Source organism: Macadamia integrifolia, chromosome 3, assembly GCF_013358625.1.
Source record: "Macadamia integrifolia cultivar HAES 741 chromosome 3, SCU_Mint_v3, whole genome shotgun sequence".
In the NCBI taxonomy this organism is placed as follows: domain Eukaryota; kingdom Viridiplantae; phylum Streptophyta; class Magnoliopsida; order Proteales; family Proteaceae; genus Macadamia; species Macadamia integrifolia.
Genome location: NC_056559.1, coordinates 21,178,187 through 21,199,445, shown reverse-complemented (window position 1 = coordinate 21,199,445; position 21,259 = coordinate 21,178,187). Strand labels below are relative to the sequence as shown.

At 38.6% G+C, this 21,259-nt stretch overlaps 1 protein-coding gene across 1 annotated transcript; it reads right to left on the bottom strand.

The window, feature by feature from the left end:
• Positions 1-836: 836 nt before the first annotated feature.
• LOC122074007 (ribosomal RNA-processing protein 17) lies at positions 837-19,629 on the bottom strand. The gene is made up of 4 exons (XM_042638772.1): positions 19,391-19,629; positions 19,194-19,299; positions 11,545-11,668; positions 837-1,348 (listed from the first exon to the last, which is right to left on the bottom strand). The coding sequence occupies exons 1-4, from the start codon at positions 19,522-19,524 to the stop codon at positions 1,095-1,097; spliced, it is 618 nt and encodes a 205-aa protein (XP_042494706.1). The 5' UTR covers positions 19,525-19,629; the 3' UTR covers positions 837-1,094.
• Between the last annotated feature and the right edge of the window lie 1,630 nt (positions 19,630-21,259).

Genomic DNA, 21,259 nt, shown 5'->3' with positions numbered 1-21,259 from the left:
TTGAAACTTAAAAATAAGCTTTTGTAATCTTTACGCCATCTGATTTTATAAAGTATAAATTACACAAATTTCGAATAATATTGAGTAATAATACATTTTTCTTTTACATTTTATAGATTCCTTCTTTGTTATCAGGTTAACCCCAAAGCCATAATGTCTCAAAATGAGGCCATAGGGAAACTCTTTTTCTCTCCTTTGTCTCAAACTTCGTGAAGAACTTGATACGGTTTTATATGCAAAACAAAATGAAATTTAATAATCAAATATGGAATCATTTGAAACTAGGGGTATAGTCACATGGCCAATGATTACAATTTTTTTTTTTTTTTTTTTTTGAAGTCAAAAAATTTTACTTCCCTTCCCTATGATTCCCCTTGCAAACAAACGGAGGTGAAAGGAAAAACTTTTTTGCTGCTTCATCTTGCCACAAATTGTTTGGTTAGAGTGAAGTAAAATAAAATTTTATGCGGTTAAATTAAATTAGATGGAATAAAAAGAAATTACAAAAAAGGGGACTTTAATTGGGGTGCTTGGTCGGAAATAATGGGGTACGAGAACATCTGCAGCCGATTACATTAAGAAAATAAGATGGTAAAATTCTTGGATAATGTTTAGTAAATTATTTTAGCAAAATTTCTATTTTTGTTTTCTTTCAATTTTATTTCACTTCGAACTAAAATGGGCCAAAATTCAACAGTGAGGAGCTATAGGGTAACCTATATGTCCAATGTTTTTTCTATTTTCAAGTGGCCACCTGAATAATTTTTGAGAAGGATAGCTAATTCAGAATATAAAGGGCTGTGAATAACCATGATAAAATGTTTGCGGGTAAAATCTGACTGCAAAATGATTGATGATCAGATGAAATTGGGAATAACTCCCCCTTTTTTGTACATAGTCCAAATAAAAGATATTCAAAAGAGTAGTTGATTATCCATTGACTTCACTGGAAATGTTGAAACCCTTCAATTTCCTAATCTGCAGTTAGTACAAGCATTTTGCTTTTTAAATATATTATGACTAACCAATCATCAAATCTTCTACTAAATTGAGCAGCACCCATGCTGGATAACTAAAAAAAGGAAAAATCTTTTCTAGTGCTTCTTCTTCTTCTTGCCATCCTTGTCATTTTGTCTCTTTTGCGGCTTTCTCATCGTTTTATGTTTTGAGCTGTTCTTGAATGTCCTCTTTTGCACGGGTATGCTGTGCTTCTTTTCACTCTCTGCACTTATTCTTGGGATGACTTGCGTCTTTTGACTCTTTTCCCTGGAAGGTTCATCGTATTCATGAGATATCTCACTTGTTGTTACTGTTATTTTCATGTCTCCATTGTCATACGATTTTGTCCCTGCAAAAAAGGTGTGGTGAATGAAAGACAAACATCTAGTTTGAAATCGAAAAAAAAAAAAATCTGCGTAGAATCTAGCGAAGGAGTAACAAGATGAAATTTAAGGTGATAAACAGTATCCAAGACACCGGAGGTTTTTGGACACCATTCACCTACAGATGAGGCACACTGATCCTTGATTCGAGTTCAACAATCAGAAATCTCCTAAACCACAGAAATTAGGGAAAGAAGAGTCTTGATCTATTTCTCAATGCCTTTGACTTGTATACAATTCTTGTATCTAAACCTCTAAACTAACTACTCCAATACATGAATACCCTGTTTTAACTAACCATGGTAGATTAGCTAACCAAGTGAGCTCACCTAACAACTCTATTAACTGACCAACTAATTAGTTAGTCTTGTAATCTTGTAATCAATTGGGTTTCCGGGTCTGTCTCTTGGGCCTCGGAGTTGCTGTATTCTCATCTCTAGTATCCAAGTTCTGTTCTTGGGTATCATTCCCACCTCCATGGAGAAAAAACTTGGCCTCAAGGTGAAGCGAAGGATCCTCCCATGAAGCTTCCTCTAACGACAAATTCTTCCATTGAACTAAACCTTGAGGAACCCAAGAACCTTGCCTCCGTATTTTCCATTTGCCAATGACAGCTAAAGGTTCAAACATGGGATGAGTGGTCTCATTATCCACAAGTAACTCGACACCCCGTACTAGTGGCAGGATCTCCCTCGTAAAGTTTGAGCTTAGAAATATAAAAAACAAGTTGTATACGTGAACCAGAAGGAAGTTGCAGTTTGTAAGCAACGTTGCCGATTTTCTTGTTGATCTAAAAGGGGCCAAAGTACTTTTTACTAAACTTATTGGTGGCTCTATTGGCTGCAATTGTTCGTCTATATGTTTAAAGCTTCACCAGCAGAGTCACCCACCTTAAGCTGAATATAGGTTCTGTGTAGATCGGTCTTGGCCTTAATTTTAGCTTGGGCAGCATGAAAAATGATCCTTGAGTAGTTGTAAAATCTCAGCTCTGGTACCCAGGTCCTGATCTAAAGCTTTTAACTTGGTGCTGCCCTGACAATATGCTGGAATGGAAGGGGGAAGTCTCCCAAAAACCACCTCAAACGGAGTCATTCCGATGGATGAATGGAATGCTGTATTATAGTGAAACTCAGCCAGTTTAGATATTTACTCCAGTGTGTTGGCTGATCTGCCGCGAATGCCCTGAAGATACTGTTCGAGACACCTATTGAGCACCTCAGATTTGTCCATCCTAATGTAGGACTGGAATTGACAACCAAACCAGACCCAAGACTGCAGGAACTTTTAAACCAAAGAACAACCACATAACCTCCACAATAATCCACAGCAGATTGACATACCAGCAAGCAAAATCAGACCACAGAAAAAAAGGATAACAGTAGCTATCGATCACAATACTCAACACTTCAGTAGACCCAATAAGCTAATAACCAGCAATATTAATAAGGTGCAGCAGTCCCAAAACAGTAGCAGAAAACAGCAGAACAAAAATAACAATTCAGACTATCGATTATGTTAAAATTCTGGCAGATGCATTACAGGACAAAAATCCGGAGATTTTGAATATCTCTGTAACAGCAGCTTAAAATCAGACCTACTTTGGGTCGATCCATGAGGGAATATAGGGGAACAATCGACCTTTGTTTGGAGAATAATCGATGGCTAGAACTAGCTCCAGAAGAAAAGGCCGATAGGTTCTATTTCAGAATTTTTTGGGCAAAAAGGTTGCAGAATAAATACCTGATTTGTTTGGCAGCAGTAGAACCTTCATAATAAAGCTTGAAAAGAGAAGAATAAAACACTTGAAAGGAACCTCTTGGGCTTCACACCGCAAAGAGTCAATTGGATCAAACACCAATTCCTTCAGCCTTGATCAAACATAAGACAAATCTCCATGACGAAGACAATAACAGCAGCCATTAATTTGTTTTTCAAAATCATCTGAGCTTTAGGAGCCTCATTTTCTTTATTTATAATGTTGATAGGGGAAGGAATTACAAAATAGAAGGTCCTAAAAAGGAAACCAAATATTCTCCTAATACAATACTTACTAAAAACTGAAATTAGAAACTAGTTGAAAAAGGAAACTAACTACTAATGACTTGACTCAATTAATAACATGACTCCTAATGAAACAAATATAACTCAAATCAAACACAACTAAAAAGGAAACTAATGAAAATGAAAACTAATTAGTAATCCCGTATGCATCCTTAGAGCCCCCCATTTTAGACCCATAAAAGTGGTCTATTACACTCAAAACACATAGGATCAAAGGCCCAACATGTATGGAATCCAACCCTAGGCTTAATCCTAATAAAATAAGTTTTTTTTTGTGATTAATCTGCATCAATTCTCACTTTCTTGAAAAAATTCGTCCTCGAATTTTGGAGTGATGAGGGGGAAACAACATGTGCGTAGCAGCTTTAACCATTCCCAAACAAAATTCCGGTTGCTTGTGAACTTGTGGAATGCAGTTTTCAAGGCGTGGAGCTTTCTCTTCGAAGAACTGTGATGGCATAACAAACTCTGTATGTTCGATCTCTGAATCGGTACCAACTGTGAATGTTGTATGAATAGAGTCACCAACGTTGGTAACCCTCTCATCAAGGATTGGAACAAACTCTTCCTTCTCATCATGAATCTCAAAGACTTGTTGTGGAGTGCTTTCAATCACTACCTCATCTTCCACGGCTTCAGTCTTGTCTACTATGCTCTCTTCAATATAGAACTCTTCAGTGGAATCTTCTACCTCTTGACCTTCTATGTTTGAAGCTTCAAGAACTATCTCTTCAATGTGAACCTTGACTTCAAGTTCTTTGGTTTGAATAGAGGTATCTTCACTTCACATAAAGGAGCTGTGGCTCTTGGGGGTGCTAAAGTGTTAGGTTTAGTGGCTGAAAATTTTTTCTTAACCTCCCCAGCTTGGTAACTAAACCTTCTACCTGGCTGTGCTATAAGTTTTTCTGTTCGAAGTGCCTTATCAAAGCAATCTCTCACTGTATACACATTAGCAACACCAATTCTCCTATTAATTTCAACTCACAATACCAGTCGAAACCGAGAAAGTAATTGCCTCTCATTCTCCCTAATGCATGTACAAGAATAAAATGCATTAAATTTGTTCATATACTCTGCAACAGTCATAGTCCCTTGACGAAGAGAGTTCAGTTGGTCTTGTATGCGAGCCTTAAAGTTACGTGGCAAATACTTGTCAGATAGTTTAGGCTTCATCTCCTCCCAAGTCGTAGGTTTTCCACCACAGTCTTCAAGTTCTTGCTCATAGGTCCTCCACTAATCACGAGCAGCCCCAACTAGCTTTGCATGAGCTAGTTTCATCTTTCGTTCCTCAAGTAACTCATAATGATCAAAATAGTTGTCCAATGCCACTACCCAATCATAGAACAATTGGGGGTCATGTATCCCATCAAACTCCTTCAGATCGAGCTTGACCTTCTGTGAATCTCCAGAGTACTTCTGTTGCACAGGACGCTTAGTCTCAAAATATCCTCTTACATACTCTTTAAAAGTAAGTTGTGTTACCGGAACCCTCTGTGGTGCTCTCATATTAGGGTTTGCTCTCCTGTTAGTCAACTAAGAAACTACATTCAATGGGGTTTCCACTTCGGGTGTTGTACGTGAATCGCCAGCAGGCTATTGTGGTGGGGTCTCTTCATTCAACAACCTAACATTCAATTCAGCCTTCAATTTAGTCTGTAAGGCTTGTTGTTTAGCCTTCATCTCAGTCCTCATAGTCTGTAACATCTCCATAAGAGAAGCTAGGGTGGGGGTGTTGTTCTCAGCCATGCTCTAATACCACTTAATGTAGGACTGGAATTGACAATCAAACCAGACCCAAGACTGTAGGAACTTTTAGACCAAAGAACAACCACATAACCTCCACAATAATCCATAGCAGATTGATGTACCAGCAAGAAAAAATCAGACCACAGAAAAAAATGATAACAGTAGCTATCGATCACAATACTCAACACTATCTAACCCATACTTCAGTAGACCCAATAAGCTAATAACCAGCAATATTAATAAAGTGAAGCAGTCCCAAAACAGTAGCAGAAAACAGCAGAACAGAAATAACAATTTAGAATATCGATTTTATTAAAATTCTAGCAGATGCATTACAGGACAAAAATCCAGAGATTTTGAATATCTCTGTAACAACAGCTTAGAATCAGACCTACTTTGGGTCGATCCATTAGGGAATATAGGGGAACAATTGACCTTAGTTTGGAGACTAATTGATGGCTGGAACTAGCTCCAGCAGAAAAGCCCGACAGGTTCTATTTCAGAATTTTCTGGGCAGAAAAGTTATAGAATAAATACCTGATTTGTTTGGCAACAGTAGAACCTTAATAATAAAGCTTGAAAAGAGAAGAATAAAACACTTGAAAGGAACCTCTTAGGCTTCACACCGCAAAGAGTCAATTGGATCAAACACCAATTCCTTCAGCCTTGATCAAATACAAGACAAATCTCCATGACGAAGACAATGGCAACAGCCATTAATTTGTTTTTCAAAATCATTTGAGCTTTAGAAGCCTCCTTTTCTTTATTTATAATGTTGATGGGGAAGAGAATTACAAAATAGAAGGTCCTAAAAAGGAAACCAAATATTCTCCTAATCAATAGTTACTAAAAACTGAAATTAGAAACAAGTTGAAAAAGGAGACTAACTACTAATGACTTGACTCAATTAATAACTTGACTCCTAAGGAAACAAACATAACTCAAATCAAATCCAACTAAAAAGGAAACTAATGAAAATGAAAACTAATTAGTAATCCCGTATGCATCCTTAGGCCCCCCTTTTAGATCGATAAAAGTGGTCTATTACACTCAAAACACAAGGGATCAAAGGTCCAACATGTATGGAACTCAACCCTAGGCTTAATCCTAATAAAATAAGCTTTTTTTGGTGATTAATCTGCATCACATCCATTTGTGAGTGATAGGCTGAACTCATCTGTAGTTCGATCCCTGGCAATTTGAACAGCTCCCACCAAAATAGACTTTAAGAAGATTGTGTCTCTATCGCTCACAATAGAACGGGGAAAGCCATGTGTTTTGCACACAATATCTACAGAAACAGCAGCCACTTTTCCAGTATTCTAATGCTTTTGGAAAAGGCCTGAAATGGGCAAACTTTGAAAATATGTCCACAACCACCAACATAACGCTGAAGCCATTGGAGGGAGGAAGATGATTGATGAAATCCATACTAACATCCTCCAAAACCTGCTCCGGAACCAGCAAAGGTTGTAACAAACCAAGCGGTGGAACTGTGAGGCTCTTAGTTAGCTGACAAGGGAGACATTACTGTACAAATGATTGCACATCCTGTTTCTTACCTTTCCAACAGAAATTTGTACCCAGCCGGATGTAAGTTCTATGTATACCAGCATGTCCACATGCTGCAGAGTACTCAAGAAGAAGTAGGGATTTGAGCTCCGAATTTCTGCCTAAATATAACTTGCCACAGTAGTAGAGGAGTCACGCTCTCACTGACCACGGAGCCAAGTGATCTGGTTGGGAAGAGATGCTGGCCTTTAATTGCAAGATGTCAGGGTCCTCCCGCTGCTCGACCCAAAAAATGAAAAATGGGGACTGAAATGGCCATGAGCGATGATGCACTTGTGCCTTGAGTGTACAGTCAAGATAACGCATCAGCAGTTGTGTTTTCTTCCTAGGTTTGTGAGCAATTTCATATTTATAACCAAGGAGTTTAATCAAATAATATTGCTGGGCTGGGGTATGAATGACCTGATCCATTAGCCCCTTAAACTTTTCTTATCTGTGAGGATGTAAAACCTGCTTCCCAACAAGTACTATCACCATCAAGCCATTGTCGTAGTGATGGCATACAATTCCCCGATATAAGTCAACTCATGCTGCATTTTAGGTCATAATTTTTTTGCTAAAGAAGGCGATCAGGTGGCCTTGTTGTAGCAGAGCATGGCCCCCAATTCCAGACCCTGAAGCATCAATTTCTGTTGTGAAGGGTTGAGAGAAATCGGGCAGAGCTAGCATCGGAACCTCTGTCATAGCTTGTGTTGAGAGAATGAAAAGCCTCCTCAACTTGAGGATTCCAAGAAAATCTATCCTGTTTGAGAGAATGAAAAGCCTCTTCAACCTGAGGATTCCAAGAAAATCCATCCTTCTTAAGTAAGTCCGTGAGGGGAGCTGCGATTGCTTCACATGCTTGGAAAAATTTTTGATGAAGCGTTTGTAGTAGCCCATTAGACTAAGAAATCATTTTAGTTGCCTTTGGTTTTGAGGTACTGGCCAGCTAAGCATGGCTTCTATCTTTGTGTTATCAGGTTCCACTCCATAAGTCGTAATCACATGACCCAAATAATCAATTGATGCGCAAGCAAACGTGCATTTACTCTTCTTAGCAAACAAGTGGTGTTGTGCTAAACATTGAAGTACAAGCTGCAAATGCTTCACATGCTCGGAAATCTTTTTTCTGTAAACTAAGATATCATCAAAGAATATAATAACAAACTTTCACATGAATGGTTGGAAAATTTGGTTCATAGTGGACTGAAAGGTGGATGGAACATTCGTGAGACCAAAAGGCACTATTAAGAACTCGTAATGCCCATGATGCATTTGGAAAGCAGTCTTAGGAATATCATCCTTGTGTATTCAAACCTGTTGATAACCTGATCAAAATCCATCTTTGAAAAACAGTTGCCCCATGTAATTCATCAAGTAATTCATCGACAGATGGGATGGGAAATCTGTCCGGAATGGTAACAGCATGGAGTATTCTATAATCTATACAAAACCGCCAACTACCATCTTCCATTTTTTTACGAGTACCACAGGGGAACTATATGGACTGGTAGAGGGTTGTATATCTCCTGAATCAAGCATTTTCTAGACCAAATTCTCAATTTCATTTTTCTGGAAATGTGGATACCGATATGGCTTAATATTAACAGGTGTAGCCTGAGCAATCAACAAAATCCTATGGTCTGTACTTCTTGATGGAGGAAGAGCAGATAGCTCAGAGAATACCTCTTGATATTGTTGCAGGACAGATTGGACAGTCGGATCCAAGCTGACTTCAGTTGAAAGTTGTTGCTGCCCAGAAATAGGAGTAGTCGAAGAGGCCATTAACGTGAAACAAGTTGCAATTCCCCCTGTTCCAGCTAACCGTTTCAACTAGCTGAAAGAAATATACTCAACTTGGTCCATACCGTTTCCTTGTAAGTACACTGTCTTGCCTTGCCACTAAAACTTCATAGAGAGTCTAGCATGGTCTGTTGTGATAGGACCCAACAGTTGCAACCATTGAACACCCAATATGATATCAGCTCCTTGTAATGGAAAGACGAAGAAATCCTTTGTGAATGTGTTGTTGCAAGATGATTGAGACGTCAGAGCACATTCCTAAACACTTTAAGTACTCCCCATTCCCCACTTAAACATTAAAATGCTGTGAAGGTGTAATGTTGAGGCCAAGATATTTGAACAATATGCTCTTGAATGAAGTTATGAGTGCTTCCGCAATCGATCAATGCATGTACCTTCATGTTAGCAATGAGCCCTTGCAATCTCAGGGTTCTAGTAGTAGAATGACCTATCAAGGCATATAGACTTACAGCAGGATCTTGGTTAGCAGAGAATATACCATATCTTCTTCAGTTTCATCTTCCAGATTTAAGGCTTCGATTGCTTCACCATCTAAAAACAGCAGAGCCATCTGGTTTTTACACTTATGACCAGGATGAATTTTTTTTTCACAGTTAAACACAATCCCTTCTCCCTTTTTTGTTGCATTTCCATAGGTGTAAGCCTTCGGATGGGAAGTTTAGCAAGGGTGGGATTGGTGGAAGGCAGGGCAGGTGGTCTTGGACCTAGTAGAAAGGGTTGACCCTTTGGTTTTGGAACCAATTTCTGCTTCCCATCTTGAACTCATTTAATCGATCTTCTTAAAGCCTAGCATGGCCAATGGCATGGTGTAGGCTAACAGGTTGGTGTGCCACCACCTCTCCTAATTTCTGGCTTGAGACAAAAGACAAAACAACTCTTCAAGAATTGTTCAGGCAATCCAAATACCTTGTTGGACAATTCTTCAAATTGAGTCTGGTATTCAACGACCAATTTCAACTGTGTCAATTTGGTCAGCAATCCCTGGGGATCATCATAAGGAGAAGGCCCAAAGCAAAATTTGAGAGCAACCTCAAATTCAAGCCAAGATCGTAATTTCTTGGAATGAGACATCCACTGGAACCAACTGGATGCAGGTCCATCCATATGAAAGGGTACCATAGGCGGCTTTTGGTTTTCTGGAATTTGATAAAAGGAGAAGAAATAATTTGAAAAGCCAGTCCAACAGGTCGCTGCCATTAAATCAAGGAAATTCCATCCTAATTGCTTTGGAAGGATGTGAAGATGATGGAGCTTGCAGCACTTCACGAACAAATTTTGAATTATGTTTGAAGAAATGGGAAATGGGAAATGGGAAATGGGAGGAAGAACCATAGTTTTTAAGGCGCTGGTAAGGCAACTTGGCGTTGATGCGGTCTAGAGATGGTAAGGCAGTGCTCCGCCTTATGTGAAGTGGCGCCTTATGGGTGTTTTTTTTTTTTTTTTTTTTTTTTTTTAACACAATTTAAAATTACTTGATGAAGATTCCAAATATAGATTTTTTATTGGTAGGTATATGGTTTTGTTAACACTTAAGATGTATGGGATCAGCTTTACTCCACCAAAAATAACCAAAACAAACAAAAAAAAACACGATTCACAAACAGGGTTTGGATTTTGTCAAGGGTTTTAAGAAAGGGCTTTGAGAAGGAATCAAGGAACAAGGAAGAACCACTGATCCAGGAGAACATTTTGCTCTGGCAGCGGTGAGCTTGCTCCGGCAGTGGTGAGCTTCATTCTTCTTTGACAGGAGTAGAAATATAGTGGATGACCTTAGGGCTTAGGTACTTATTTTGGCATCATAGAGGTAAGTATAATAAATATTTGTATTTTTTATGTCTTCTTTTCTTTATATTTATAATTTTGTTTCATAATTATGTATTTATATTATATGTTAATATGTTATGATGATTGATGATTGATGATTGATGATTGATGATTGATGAAGATGAAGATGAACTTACTTTATTCACTTTATTGATTTGTTTTCTTGATGAATATCTTACATTGGTATGAATATGAATCTTTAATATTTATTTAACAGATGAGTAATAGAATTGAACTAGGATTTGAGCCAAATAGATTGGTTTTATAAAAAAAATTTACAGGAACGCTTTAGTCGATAAGGCGACGCTTTATGTCTGCCTTATCGCTAAGGTGCTCCGAAAGACCCTCAAACGCCTTCGTCGCCTTAAAAACTATGGGAAGAACCCCTATTAGCTTCAAGATCTGCAGTTAATTGCACCAATTTCTGTTGTATTGGAAGAACTGACATGAACTCCTCACACATCTGCTTCTGCAAGTTGGTCATCTAGGAAGAGATTCTCTTTAGGGTGATTTCAGTCTGCCTTGCACGAGTGTTGTCGGCCATGGTAAACTTGATGAAAGCACCAAAATGATCCTTGATTCGAGTTTAAGAATCTGAAAACTCCTAAAACACAGAAATTAGGGAAAGAAGAAGATTCTTGATTTATTTCTCAACAATGCCTTTGACGTATACAATTCTTGTATTTAAACCTCCAAACTAACTACTCTATTACAAGAATACCCTGTTTTAACTAACCATGGTAGATTAGCTACCAAGTGAGCTAACCTAACAACTCTATTAACTGACTAACTAATTAGTTAGTCTGGTAATCTTGTAACCAATTGAGTCTCCGCATCTGTCTCTTGGGCCTTGGAGTTGCTGTATTCTCATCTCTAGGATCTCTAAGATCCAAGTTCTGTTCTTGGGTATCACACACGGGGAAGGGGGAGTCACCACTTGATATCTAACTTGCAAATAAAATGCACTAAAACCATCTATGGTCCAGAATCCAGATGATTGCAGCCATAAGTTACAAGGGTATTTTTCTCTCTCACGGACTGCTAGCTCCATTCTTCTTGCAAGCATTTAAAGAATATGACATCCTATATCTATGGATGGATGAGTTTCATGTCCAATTTAGAGATTCTAATTTGTAGTTATGGTAATGTATCATACCAGAAACTGATGCAGTCAACTCAGTTTCTTCTTCCTGTTCATTGCCATCACCAAGTTCATCAGGTCCTATATCACTGGATGGTTCAACTCCACCATATAGAGCATGCTCTCTCTCAAGTTTCCTCTGCAATGAATACACAAAATCCAGGTAAGGAATACAAAATTGAATGAATCATTTCTAGTCGGAACTCTGAAAACTTGTAATTTCACTTGATCTGGGTTAACCAATTTTAGGTTTGGAGTCTTACTAGCTGAATGTTGAACAATTGGAACTACAGTTGTAGGGCCAGTTTGGGTTAAACTCAAGGTCTGGTCAAGTTTAAACCTCCCTTGCTAATCCCCACCAAACCTACTAACTAAAAATGGTGAATCCATTTCAATTGGTTCAGAATCAGATGTTAAGACTCTTACAACCATCCAGACCACCTAAGATCATGGATTTAGTTCTTGGTATTGGTACCGGTGTCAGTCTCTGCTGATACGGATCCGATCCGGATCAGTACCGGTATCGGACAGGATCAGTGTGTATCGGTCATTTTTACCCCTTGTTTTTCACAAAAAAGTATGTTTTTTTACTGTTTTACCCCTGAAACGATTCGGGTAACCGATCTGGATCGATCAGGGATCGGGGATCGGTCTCAGACAATACCGATACTTGAAACCATGCCTATGATGGTTGTTAATATATAATTAGATAGTGATCCTCTTACTTTATATTACTCATTTATTCAATACTAATACATCCAAACACCAATTTTTTTTCTCAGCCAACTCGCAGACCAGCTAAATCAAGTACAAAACAAAGGAAACAAATTAATACAGTTCCCCATGTTAGATTATACACTCAAAAGATACATTTGTAGGGTCCCCAACAAAAAAATTGTGTTGTAGTAAGATTACAGTCGCAGGGATCTACTTCAGGATTCCTCTCTCACCCAAAATGTGATATGGTAAGGAATTACATGAGACACATGATGCAGATTTCAGTGGCCAATAGGAAGCATAGGAAGATAAGGGTGTCAATCGGTTCGATTCTGGTGTTTTGGTTCAGGATAAAATATGTACAAACTGAAAACCAAATATTTTTCATAACCTCAAACCGAAACCGAAACGAATCAGTTCAGTATTATTCGTTTCCTATTGAGTTTTCTATATTCGGTTTCCCGTTCGGTTTTTCTATATTCAGTACATATATGGTCTCCGTAATTCAGTTTAACTTATTCGGTTTTCTTGGATTAACTTCTTCAGTTCATACATTCATGTCTTGTACTGGCCTTTAAGAAGCAAGGCACGAAAGAGGAAACAAGCATAGTTTCAGAACTGCAGAAGAGAAGTGAAGAAAGTTCATAGTCGAAGATCAGGGCAGGAGAGACGAAGTGAAAACTGAAATCTTACAACTCGTGTTTTAGCTTTTAGGGTTTAGTATGGTCAAGGTTCCTTTCGGGTTCAGTTTATATGGGTTATACTTCGTTTGAAACAGTTCAAACCAACAGTTTTTAGCCTAAAACCGAAACAGAACCGAATGAAATTACAATTTCCATAACTGCTCAAAGGTATATACAAGAACTCTAAACCCACTCAAATAAGGCCTATAAATGTCTTCAATACCACCTTCATCACCGATGTGCACACCTTTGGGGTAACAAAATGAGGTGTCGACGTCTACCTAGAGAGATGCGGATGGTTCGCATAGCTCATGGTTGGGCTAAACGCTTATGTGCTTGACTTGCCTGCGGACATGGGCATAATCAAAATCTTCAATGTGGCCGATCTTATGATCTACTTGGGTCACCACTCTAATGAGGGAAATGCATCTTCAATGTGACCGATCTTATGATCAATCAATGTGGCAGATATTACGATCGACTTGGGTGACCACTCAAACAAGGGAGATGCAGAACATACCGTACGGCTCCCCAGATTGTTCCATCCATTGAAGATGAGATAGAGGATATTTTGGACAACAAATATACTGTCAATTGGAAGGGAAATGGTCACCATTCCTTCCTTGTCAATAGAAAGGTCGTCGAAGAACTGACTGTACATGGATATACGCCGACGATTTCATGTGGCTCAACCCGGAAATGTATGACCTCTACATGTCCCTACTCCATTCGTTGGAGACAGATGCTTTCAAGCCGAGGAGAGTTAGTGCAAATCAGCACCATGAAAGGTGTTCTACAAAGTACGGAAGGATTAGGAAGACCCCAACTCAGTCATACAGTTCTGAGTCAACTCAGTTATGCAATTCTGCTTTGGGCCATTTTCTGGTTCAAGACTGAACCAGGTTCAGTTCTGGTCTTCCTCAAACCATGGGTTTATTCGAGTTGGTTTATTTTATTAAGTAATTGTTTAATTCCTGATTTGGGTAGAGTCCTACTACAGATAGAGTTCTAACTTAGTGGGCGACCTATTCTAGCAAAGAGTTTTTGCCTTATGGGATACCTATACTTATTTGGATGGGATTTCCCATGTTTACTTTAGTTCTTTTTTTCTCCTACTGTAAACAGTATTCAGTTCCTATTAAGAATGTTAAGGCCATAGGGCCCCATGATTTTTCTATATTGAATAAAGTTGGCTTTTGCTGCTTCTATGTTTTGTGGGATTCAGAATGATGTTGTGAGAGGCAGTATTCCTTAGTGAGATGCCAAGGTTGGCTGATAGGATGTTAGCCTAGTGAAGGAAGTGTGTCCATCAAATCCATATTGATGTGATTTAAACATAATTGATTTGCATAACTGCATGGGCGATTGTTGTCCATAGGTAGGGTTGGTTAATATCTGCTAGAAAAACATTTTCCGTTGCTTCCAGACTGATGCAAAACTGAAGAAATATACGAGGAAGGAAAGGCCTCAATAGGCCTATCGAGTGGAGTTTCTGTCCAGCCCACGATTTTGATAAAGAATTTATGCTGCTCCTGTCTTCTCCATGAAGTATTGTCTTATGTTATGATCAAGATTGTTGGAATTGGTGTTTGATCCAATTGACTCTCTACGATGTGAAACCCGAGAGGTTTCTTCTCTAAAATTTATCTACCACTTATATGGTTATTCAAGCATCCAAGGTCCCTAATCTATTCTCAATCCATCCCAGGTAAAACAATCAACTCATTACTTTCTAATTTTCTGTTCTGAGAATCCTCCTTTTCTTGCTCTCCAATCCATTATTGTTCCAGGCCATCCACCCAGCTGATGCCCTTTCCCTATCGATCAAGTATTCCCCTCCCTAAGGAGAAGACTCAAAGCATCTTTGGCTCCCATCAGATCAGTGGAGCTTCTAGAAATTAAAATCACCCAACCCCTGTCCTGTAGTGATTTTTACCCTGTTTTCAGACCTCAAATTGAATTCAATAGTTAGGTATGTTTAGCCCTTGGTTCTTTGATCACTATTTATGTTTTGTGTTTTCAAATCAACCCCACTCCCTGTTTTCTATTCTGTTACTGAAACCCTAGAATTCTGAGATCGATTTATCTGATTTCTTTCCTAACCCTTGCCAACAGGGGGTATAAAGTGTTGGATAACTCATGTGGCACGTCCGATGAACCTTTCCGGGATAATACATCTACAGTACGATGTGATTGTTGCCGGAGGTGGACAGAGCCCAGCGTGGCCAATGTGAAAATAAAGAGGCATTGTTGTAACAAAAAGACATAAATTGATTTATGAAATTGTTTATGAGCTATTCTTACTTCTTGGACCTGAGAAAAGTTAGTTCAACTGAGAGAGCTGAGGGTGAGAGACCCAAGCTGAGATAGCCCTTCCCAATCCCCCTTTCTTCCTCCATTGATTTTCACCCTCTTCCTTTCTTTCTTCTTCTATTTTTTTTTTATATTTTTCTACTGTTTAAAGTGAGATTAAAGCCCTCTGAGATTGCTGATCAGAAGAGACACACAAAGTCTATCGATTCCAAGTTCAGGGTTTTCCCGAGAAGAATGTTCGAGTACGTAACTTCCAAGTCAGATCTTTGATCATTGTAGGACTTTGAGGGTTTGTTGAGAACCTTAGGAGGATCACTCGATCCAAATTTGAGGATCATTCAACCCTTCCAGCCCTAGTTCTTGAAGATCACTAAAAGTTTCATTTTTCTTGTGACCAGCAGATCCCTCAATCTAGCTGGCAGAATTTGTTCAGATTTTGATGGTTTGACATAGGATATCCATTCGATCCAAAATTTAGCTTCAATTGAACTGTTGTTTGTGAGTAATCTAAATCTCCTATATTCAGCCCTATTTTCTAGATCTGAGTTTTCTGTTGAAACTGAACTTGATTTGCATATTGGAGTTTATGATGGATCCTACAAGGACTAATTACCCTTTGGTAATTTAGTCTAACATCAATTGTCAATCATTAGGGAACATGACTCTCATTAGTAGCTTACGATTGATCCCTAAACATAAGAGGTTCCTATTTATGGGTTTTTGTGTACCAACAATTGATCTCCCGAACCACGCAACAGTATGATGGATTAATGGTGTTTGGTTGTGAACGAAAGAGATGCTCAACAAGGAATCCACTTTCCTTAAGGAGAATATCTAAAAGATTATATGTACATGATTGAACAAAATAGAGTATCGGTTGGCAAACTTTGTAAATTGATTACTATTAAATCTGGTTGCTAAACCCTTCAGTGCAATTGTGGTTTTCTAATCCTTAATCCTTGGGTAGCCAGATCGCCATCAAAACATGCTAATTTTTCAGTTTTTGGTTACAGCTCTTGCTCTCGCATCCACTTATCCCGCTGCTGCTGTCTGGAAGTGATAACAACAGGTGTTCATGTATTATGTAAAAGCCAAGGTAAGTGATTTAAAGCTGTTGCACATTCATTACCAGGAGAAATTGTTAACACATGTTCCTGAAGAAAGTTGAGCCTGATACAGATTCTGGATTTTGATTCAGTTGGAGAAACTATATAATATTATTAGAAGCTTGCTCTTTGAAGATGGGTGAATGCAATGGAATCTGACAGAGAATAGAATAACATGAGCTCACCATTCGCACATAAGCAAGGCAGGAATAGAAGGTGAATGGTCATTCCAGTGACTCGGGTTAAAACTTTTTATGAATCCAATAAGCAGTACCTCTACAGAGATTGTAATGGTATTTTCTCCATCTTGCCATTTGCAACTGATCAATTGCAAGCGACCATAGCAGAGAAATTTCAGTTAATAATCATTAACATAAAAAATGTTAATAAAAACGTTAATGAGCATGACAGCAAAAAAACTAGTTCAATCACCATTTTATTCGCTTGTCAGGTTCAGAAGTTTAGAAGCATGCCTTGATTAGTTTTTGTATCTACAGCTGTTCCCGGCATAGTGGATTGATGTCAAAAGTTGGCATTGTGCTTGCTTCAGTGTTGGAACAAAGGATGATGAGACCGTGAAAGATGAAACCCCATTCCATTGATTATGAATATCATCAGAATTTCAGTTGATGATATTCTAATGTCTGGGATCAATAAATAACTAAAACTCGAAAATACATCAACAAAGAGTACTGATAGGGTCGTAATTATTCATGAGATTATTATTTAAGTGTTAATATTAATTTAATGTTCATAATTAATTTGGCTATATAATATGATATTTTATGATTGCAGGATTTCAGGGGTAGAATGATTTTCAAGAGAGAAGGAAAGAAAATAAAAAAAAAAATTAAAAATAAGGAAAGGAATCCCACAGTTTCTCACCTATCTCTCTTCTTACCTCTCCTACTTTCTCTCATCCTTTTCTCTTTCCTTGTCCAAATTAGAGTAGGATTCTCCCTCTTTTCCTAAAACATCTCTCCTATAATTTTTTCCTCTCTTCTCTCCCCTAATACAACTTCAGCCCACGATTCCATCTCCTCTCACAATTCCACCTCTTTTACTTTCTCTCTTTGTCCTAAAAGTTATCCCTCTTTCCTCCCTCTCTTTTCTCTCTCCCTTTATCCTAATCTCTCCCGATCTCTCTTTTCCTTTTCTCTCTTGGACAACTCTCTTCGACCTCCAATTCCTCCCTCCTTTTTCTCCCCCATCTCACGCTAATCCATCTCTTTTTCTCTCTCGCCAAATCCATCTCTCCTATTTTATCTCCCCCTAACCACGATTTTTCTACTCTTTCTATCCTAATCCCACGTCTCTCTCCTCCTTGCTCTCACATCACACACGCACTCCTATCTATTCTCACTTTCCTAATCCCTCTCTTACACTGAATCTCTCTTTCCTTCTTTTTCTCTCCTAATCCAATTCCATCTCTCTTCATCTCACGCACCCCTCTCTCTCCTTTGAATCTCTCTCTCGGTCCTCTTCTCTTTTTGGGTACTCTTCACACTTGTTCTCTAGGCCATACATTGCCCCTTCCATATCCATCTCTGACACATCCACCCACACACATGTTATCCCTTTTTGGCTGGTTTTTCTCCCCTTTTCATAGTTCTCCCTACTTCTTGGATCGCACCTTCTTCTGGATGGATTTTCCTGGACAGCATTGCACAGAGATCATTTCCATTGCACCGAGGTTCCATCATCACCATCGCATCGCCGTTAAATCCCTTCACATGTGTTTGTGTCTCCATCGAAGAACATTGTCATTGCTGCCCTTCGTTCATTCGCACCATGAGCGGCTAAGTCCCCTTTCTATCCTTAAGTTTAGATGAAGGTTTGATTTATTATTATTTAATATTAGTTGTAACATATACTTGATTGTTTGATGTTAAAGAGCCCTTCCCATTATGGATGATTTTCAATAGTTAAATTAGTTTAGAATATTTGTCTCTGTGATTCATTTATTCTATTTAGATAATTGTATTTTATGTTTATTTTTGGCAAACACTAACGATAGCCTTTAACCAATCAAATTAAGCGTACTAAGCGAAAGCGATAGACGACAGTGCTTGACAAAAATAGGTTATGCTTAGGTTAGTCTAAGATATACTTTTGTGGTTGCATTGGAACTTGTAGCTTCAGCGAACCGAAGTATAAACTAGAGATTAGGTAAAAATACCAAAATGGATTCAAGACCTGAGGATAGCTTCTTCTTATTAATTCTTATCTTTGTTAATTAGCTTTCTTAGTTTTAATTTGAATACTGAATTTTACAAATTTGATTTTCAAAACAACATTCATCTCAACCTTAGTAAATTTGAAAGGTCCACCGCATCCTGCAGCAAACAACAGAGAACAGGAACAGCCGGAGGCTGCCATGACTTATACTTAGACGTTGGCTCCATACTGGATACCAAGTGTGCTTCATCTCAATGGTTAACTTCCATTTCCTATTCAATAACAATTAGCTAAAAATTAGAACATTTTTTGTTTCTCTAGATACTAAGATTACTCAATATATTGGAAGAAGCAAACTTAATACGCACAGATGGGAACTCCAAAGTCCAAACTGTTATTTCTAACCGGCATTTCTTACTCTTGTTTCAGCTCTGCTTCCTCGGATCATTTGTCTTCCTCCAATAGAAACCACATCGAAAAAATAACAGATTATTTTCTAATCCATTCCACCAGGTCTGCATCCTTAGTACTTCTTTAGATACTACTATGAATACACTTTCAAATCCTCCCGAAACCTATTAACATCTACTTCTCAGAAACGAAAAAGACCATCTTCTCAATTTAAAAGACCCAAATATAAAATGCGAGGTAGTACTGGAATTGGAACCTGTTTACGGGCCCCAATACGCTTGAGTCTGTCCTTCTCCTGTAGCTTTCTCTGCGCTTCCTTTCTCCTCTTCTTCTTCCTCTTGTGGAACCCAGAGACATAGTCCCTATTCGACGACAACCGAAGTTCAAGAATCGCGTTAATGGAAGAAAAACCCAGACTTCTTAGCTCAGAAAATTATAGGCCCAAGAAAGTACCTGAGATCTTTGTCATTGAAGGTAACAGAAAGAGATTTATTTCTGAGTGCCCTCTTCTTTATGTGCAGCTCCTTAGTGCGTGAGATCTTATCGCTTATTGCCAATGATGCCCCTTCGACCTCTCCCTCCATCATCGCAGCTCCAAAACCCCTGAGTCTATTATCAGCTAAGTTTTTTCCTTTGATAACGATCTATTATCAGCTAATAAAGCCTAGGAAAATCTATAGCCTTAGAGATGATTTACTTGGAAAAGAAAAGTGTAGTCTACCAGCAAAAGTGCCCTAAACAACTTGGTCGCCGACTAGCAATCATGGTTTGAGGAATCGGGTCGGATCTGCCTGAATCCCTGTATGTTCCTAATTCTTGGCCAATATCAATGAATTGGTACAGACTAATGCACCGTTTGATAAGGTTTCTTCTATTTCTGTGTCTAGAATCAGCGGAAACAACTTTTCACGTTTTTAGAAACAAAAACGGATCTTTTTATGTTTGATAGACTTGCTTCTCAAAATATTTTTTATAGACATAATGCCACTAAAAAACCCAATAGTATCATTATATGCTTAAAAGGCAGAGAGGGTTCGATTGTCTCTTTTTAGGTTTCAATAGTTGAGAGATTTATCGGGCACAACAAACTTTTTTTTTCTCTCAAATTCGTTTCTAGAAACGATGAAACAAGTCCAACTTATTTCGTCAAAGTCGTTTCTGGAATTGTAAATAGGCATAAATTTTGATTTATGTTTTTAGAAACGGGTGAAACGGAACAACTTTATCAAACACTTTTTAGGTTGTTTCTCTATTTCTAGGAACAAAAAAACATAGAAACGGCAGAAATGGAACGTTGTCAAATGGTGCCTAAAGGTTATAAGGTTATGACAACCCAGTGTATTAGGATTAGAACGGTATTGGCCCTATTGGATCCCAAGACCGATTCCGATATCTTGAACCCCGCTTGCGGTTTTGGGGATTTTTTTCATTAAAAAACAAGATTGGTGATTGCCCTTGTGGCACTCTCCCAGTCATGGTTCCAAAACTCGGATCGGATCGAGAAGGAGGGGTTTTTTTTTTGTGAAAGGAAAATAGGAGGAGAGACGCTTGGAGACAGCGGCTAGGGTTTTAGGTGATAGTCAGTATCTTGACGGAATTCATGAATTCACCCTCCTGATCGTGGACGATAACCTCTAACCATCGAGTTTTTGCGCCCAACGGAAGTAGAGATTAGACTAGAGGAATGAGATCGATCCAAGGAAGGAAGAATGGTGGAGGAGACTCATGCAACCCTACTTATGGTGCCTACATTGAAGGCTACTTATTCCAATGTTGGTGGGAGTGTTCCGCCTAATATTGGAGTCTGCTAGAACCCATACACTTTGGGTCCTTCACGAAGATCACAATACCTCAGGAAGCATACGCGGAAAGATTACTCAGGTTTTGTTTTTCTCTTATTGGGAGAACGAACTTTTGATTTGTGTCGATAGATGATATTCGAAAGGAGGCTAAAGATTCTTGGAATCTAAAGGGAATGGTGGCTCTTGCACCTATGGGGAGGGGATTTATCCTCTTCCAATTCGAACATGAATGTGATATGGCTAGCCTTTCAAGGAGAATCCCGGTTAAGATAGGAGGTGAATTAATAAGATTTCAGCAATGGTGACTAGACTTCAGCATCCACGAAAAAACATATGGCAATGAAACTGGTTTGGATTAGGTTTCCAGACATGCCTTTGGAATATTGGCATGAGGAGATTTTGCTTACTATGGCAAAAGCAACAAAAAGGCCTGATGCAATTGACCGTAGAACTCGGATTGCCTCAATGGGCAACTTTGCTTGTGTTCTTGTGGAAATCGAAGTAGATGGTAAGCACCTTG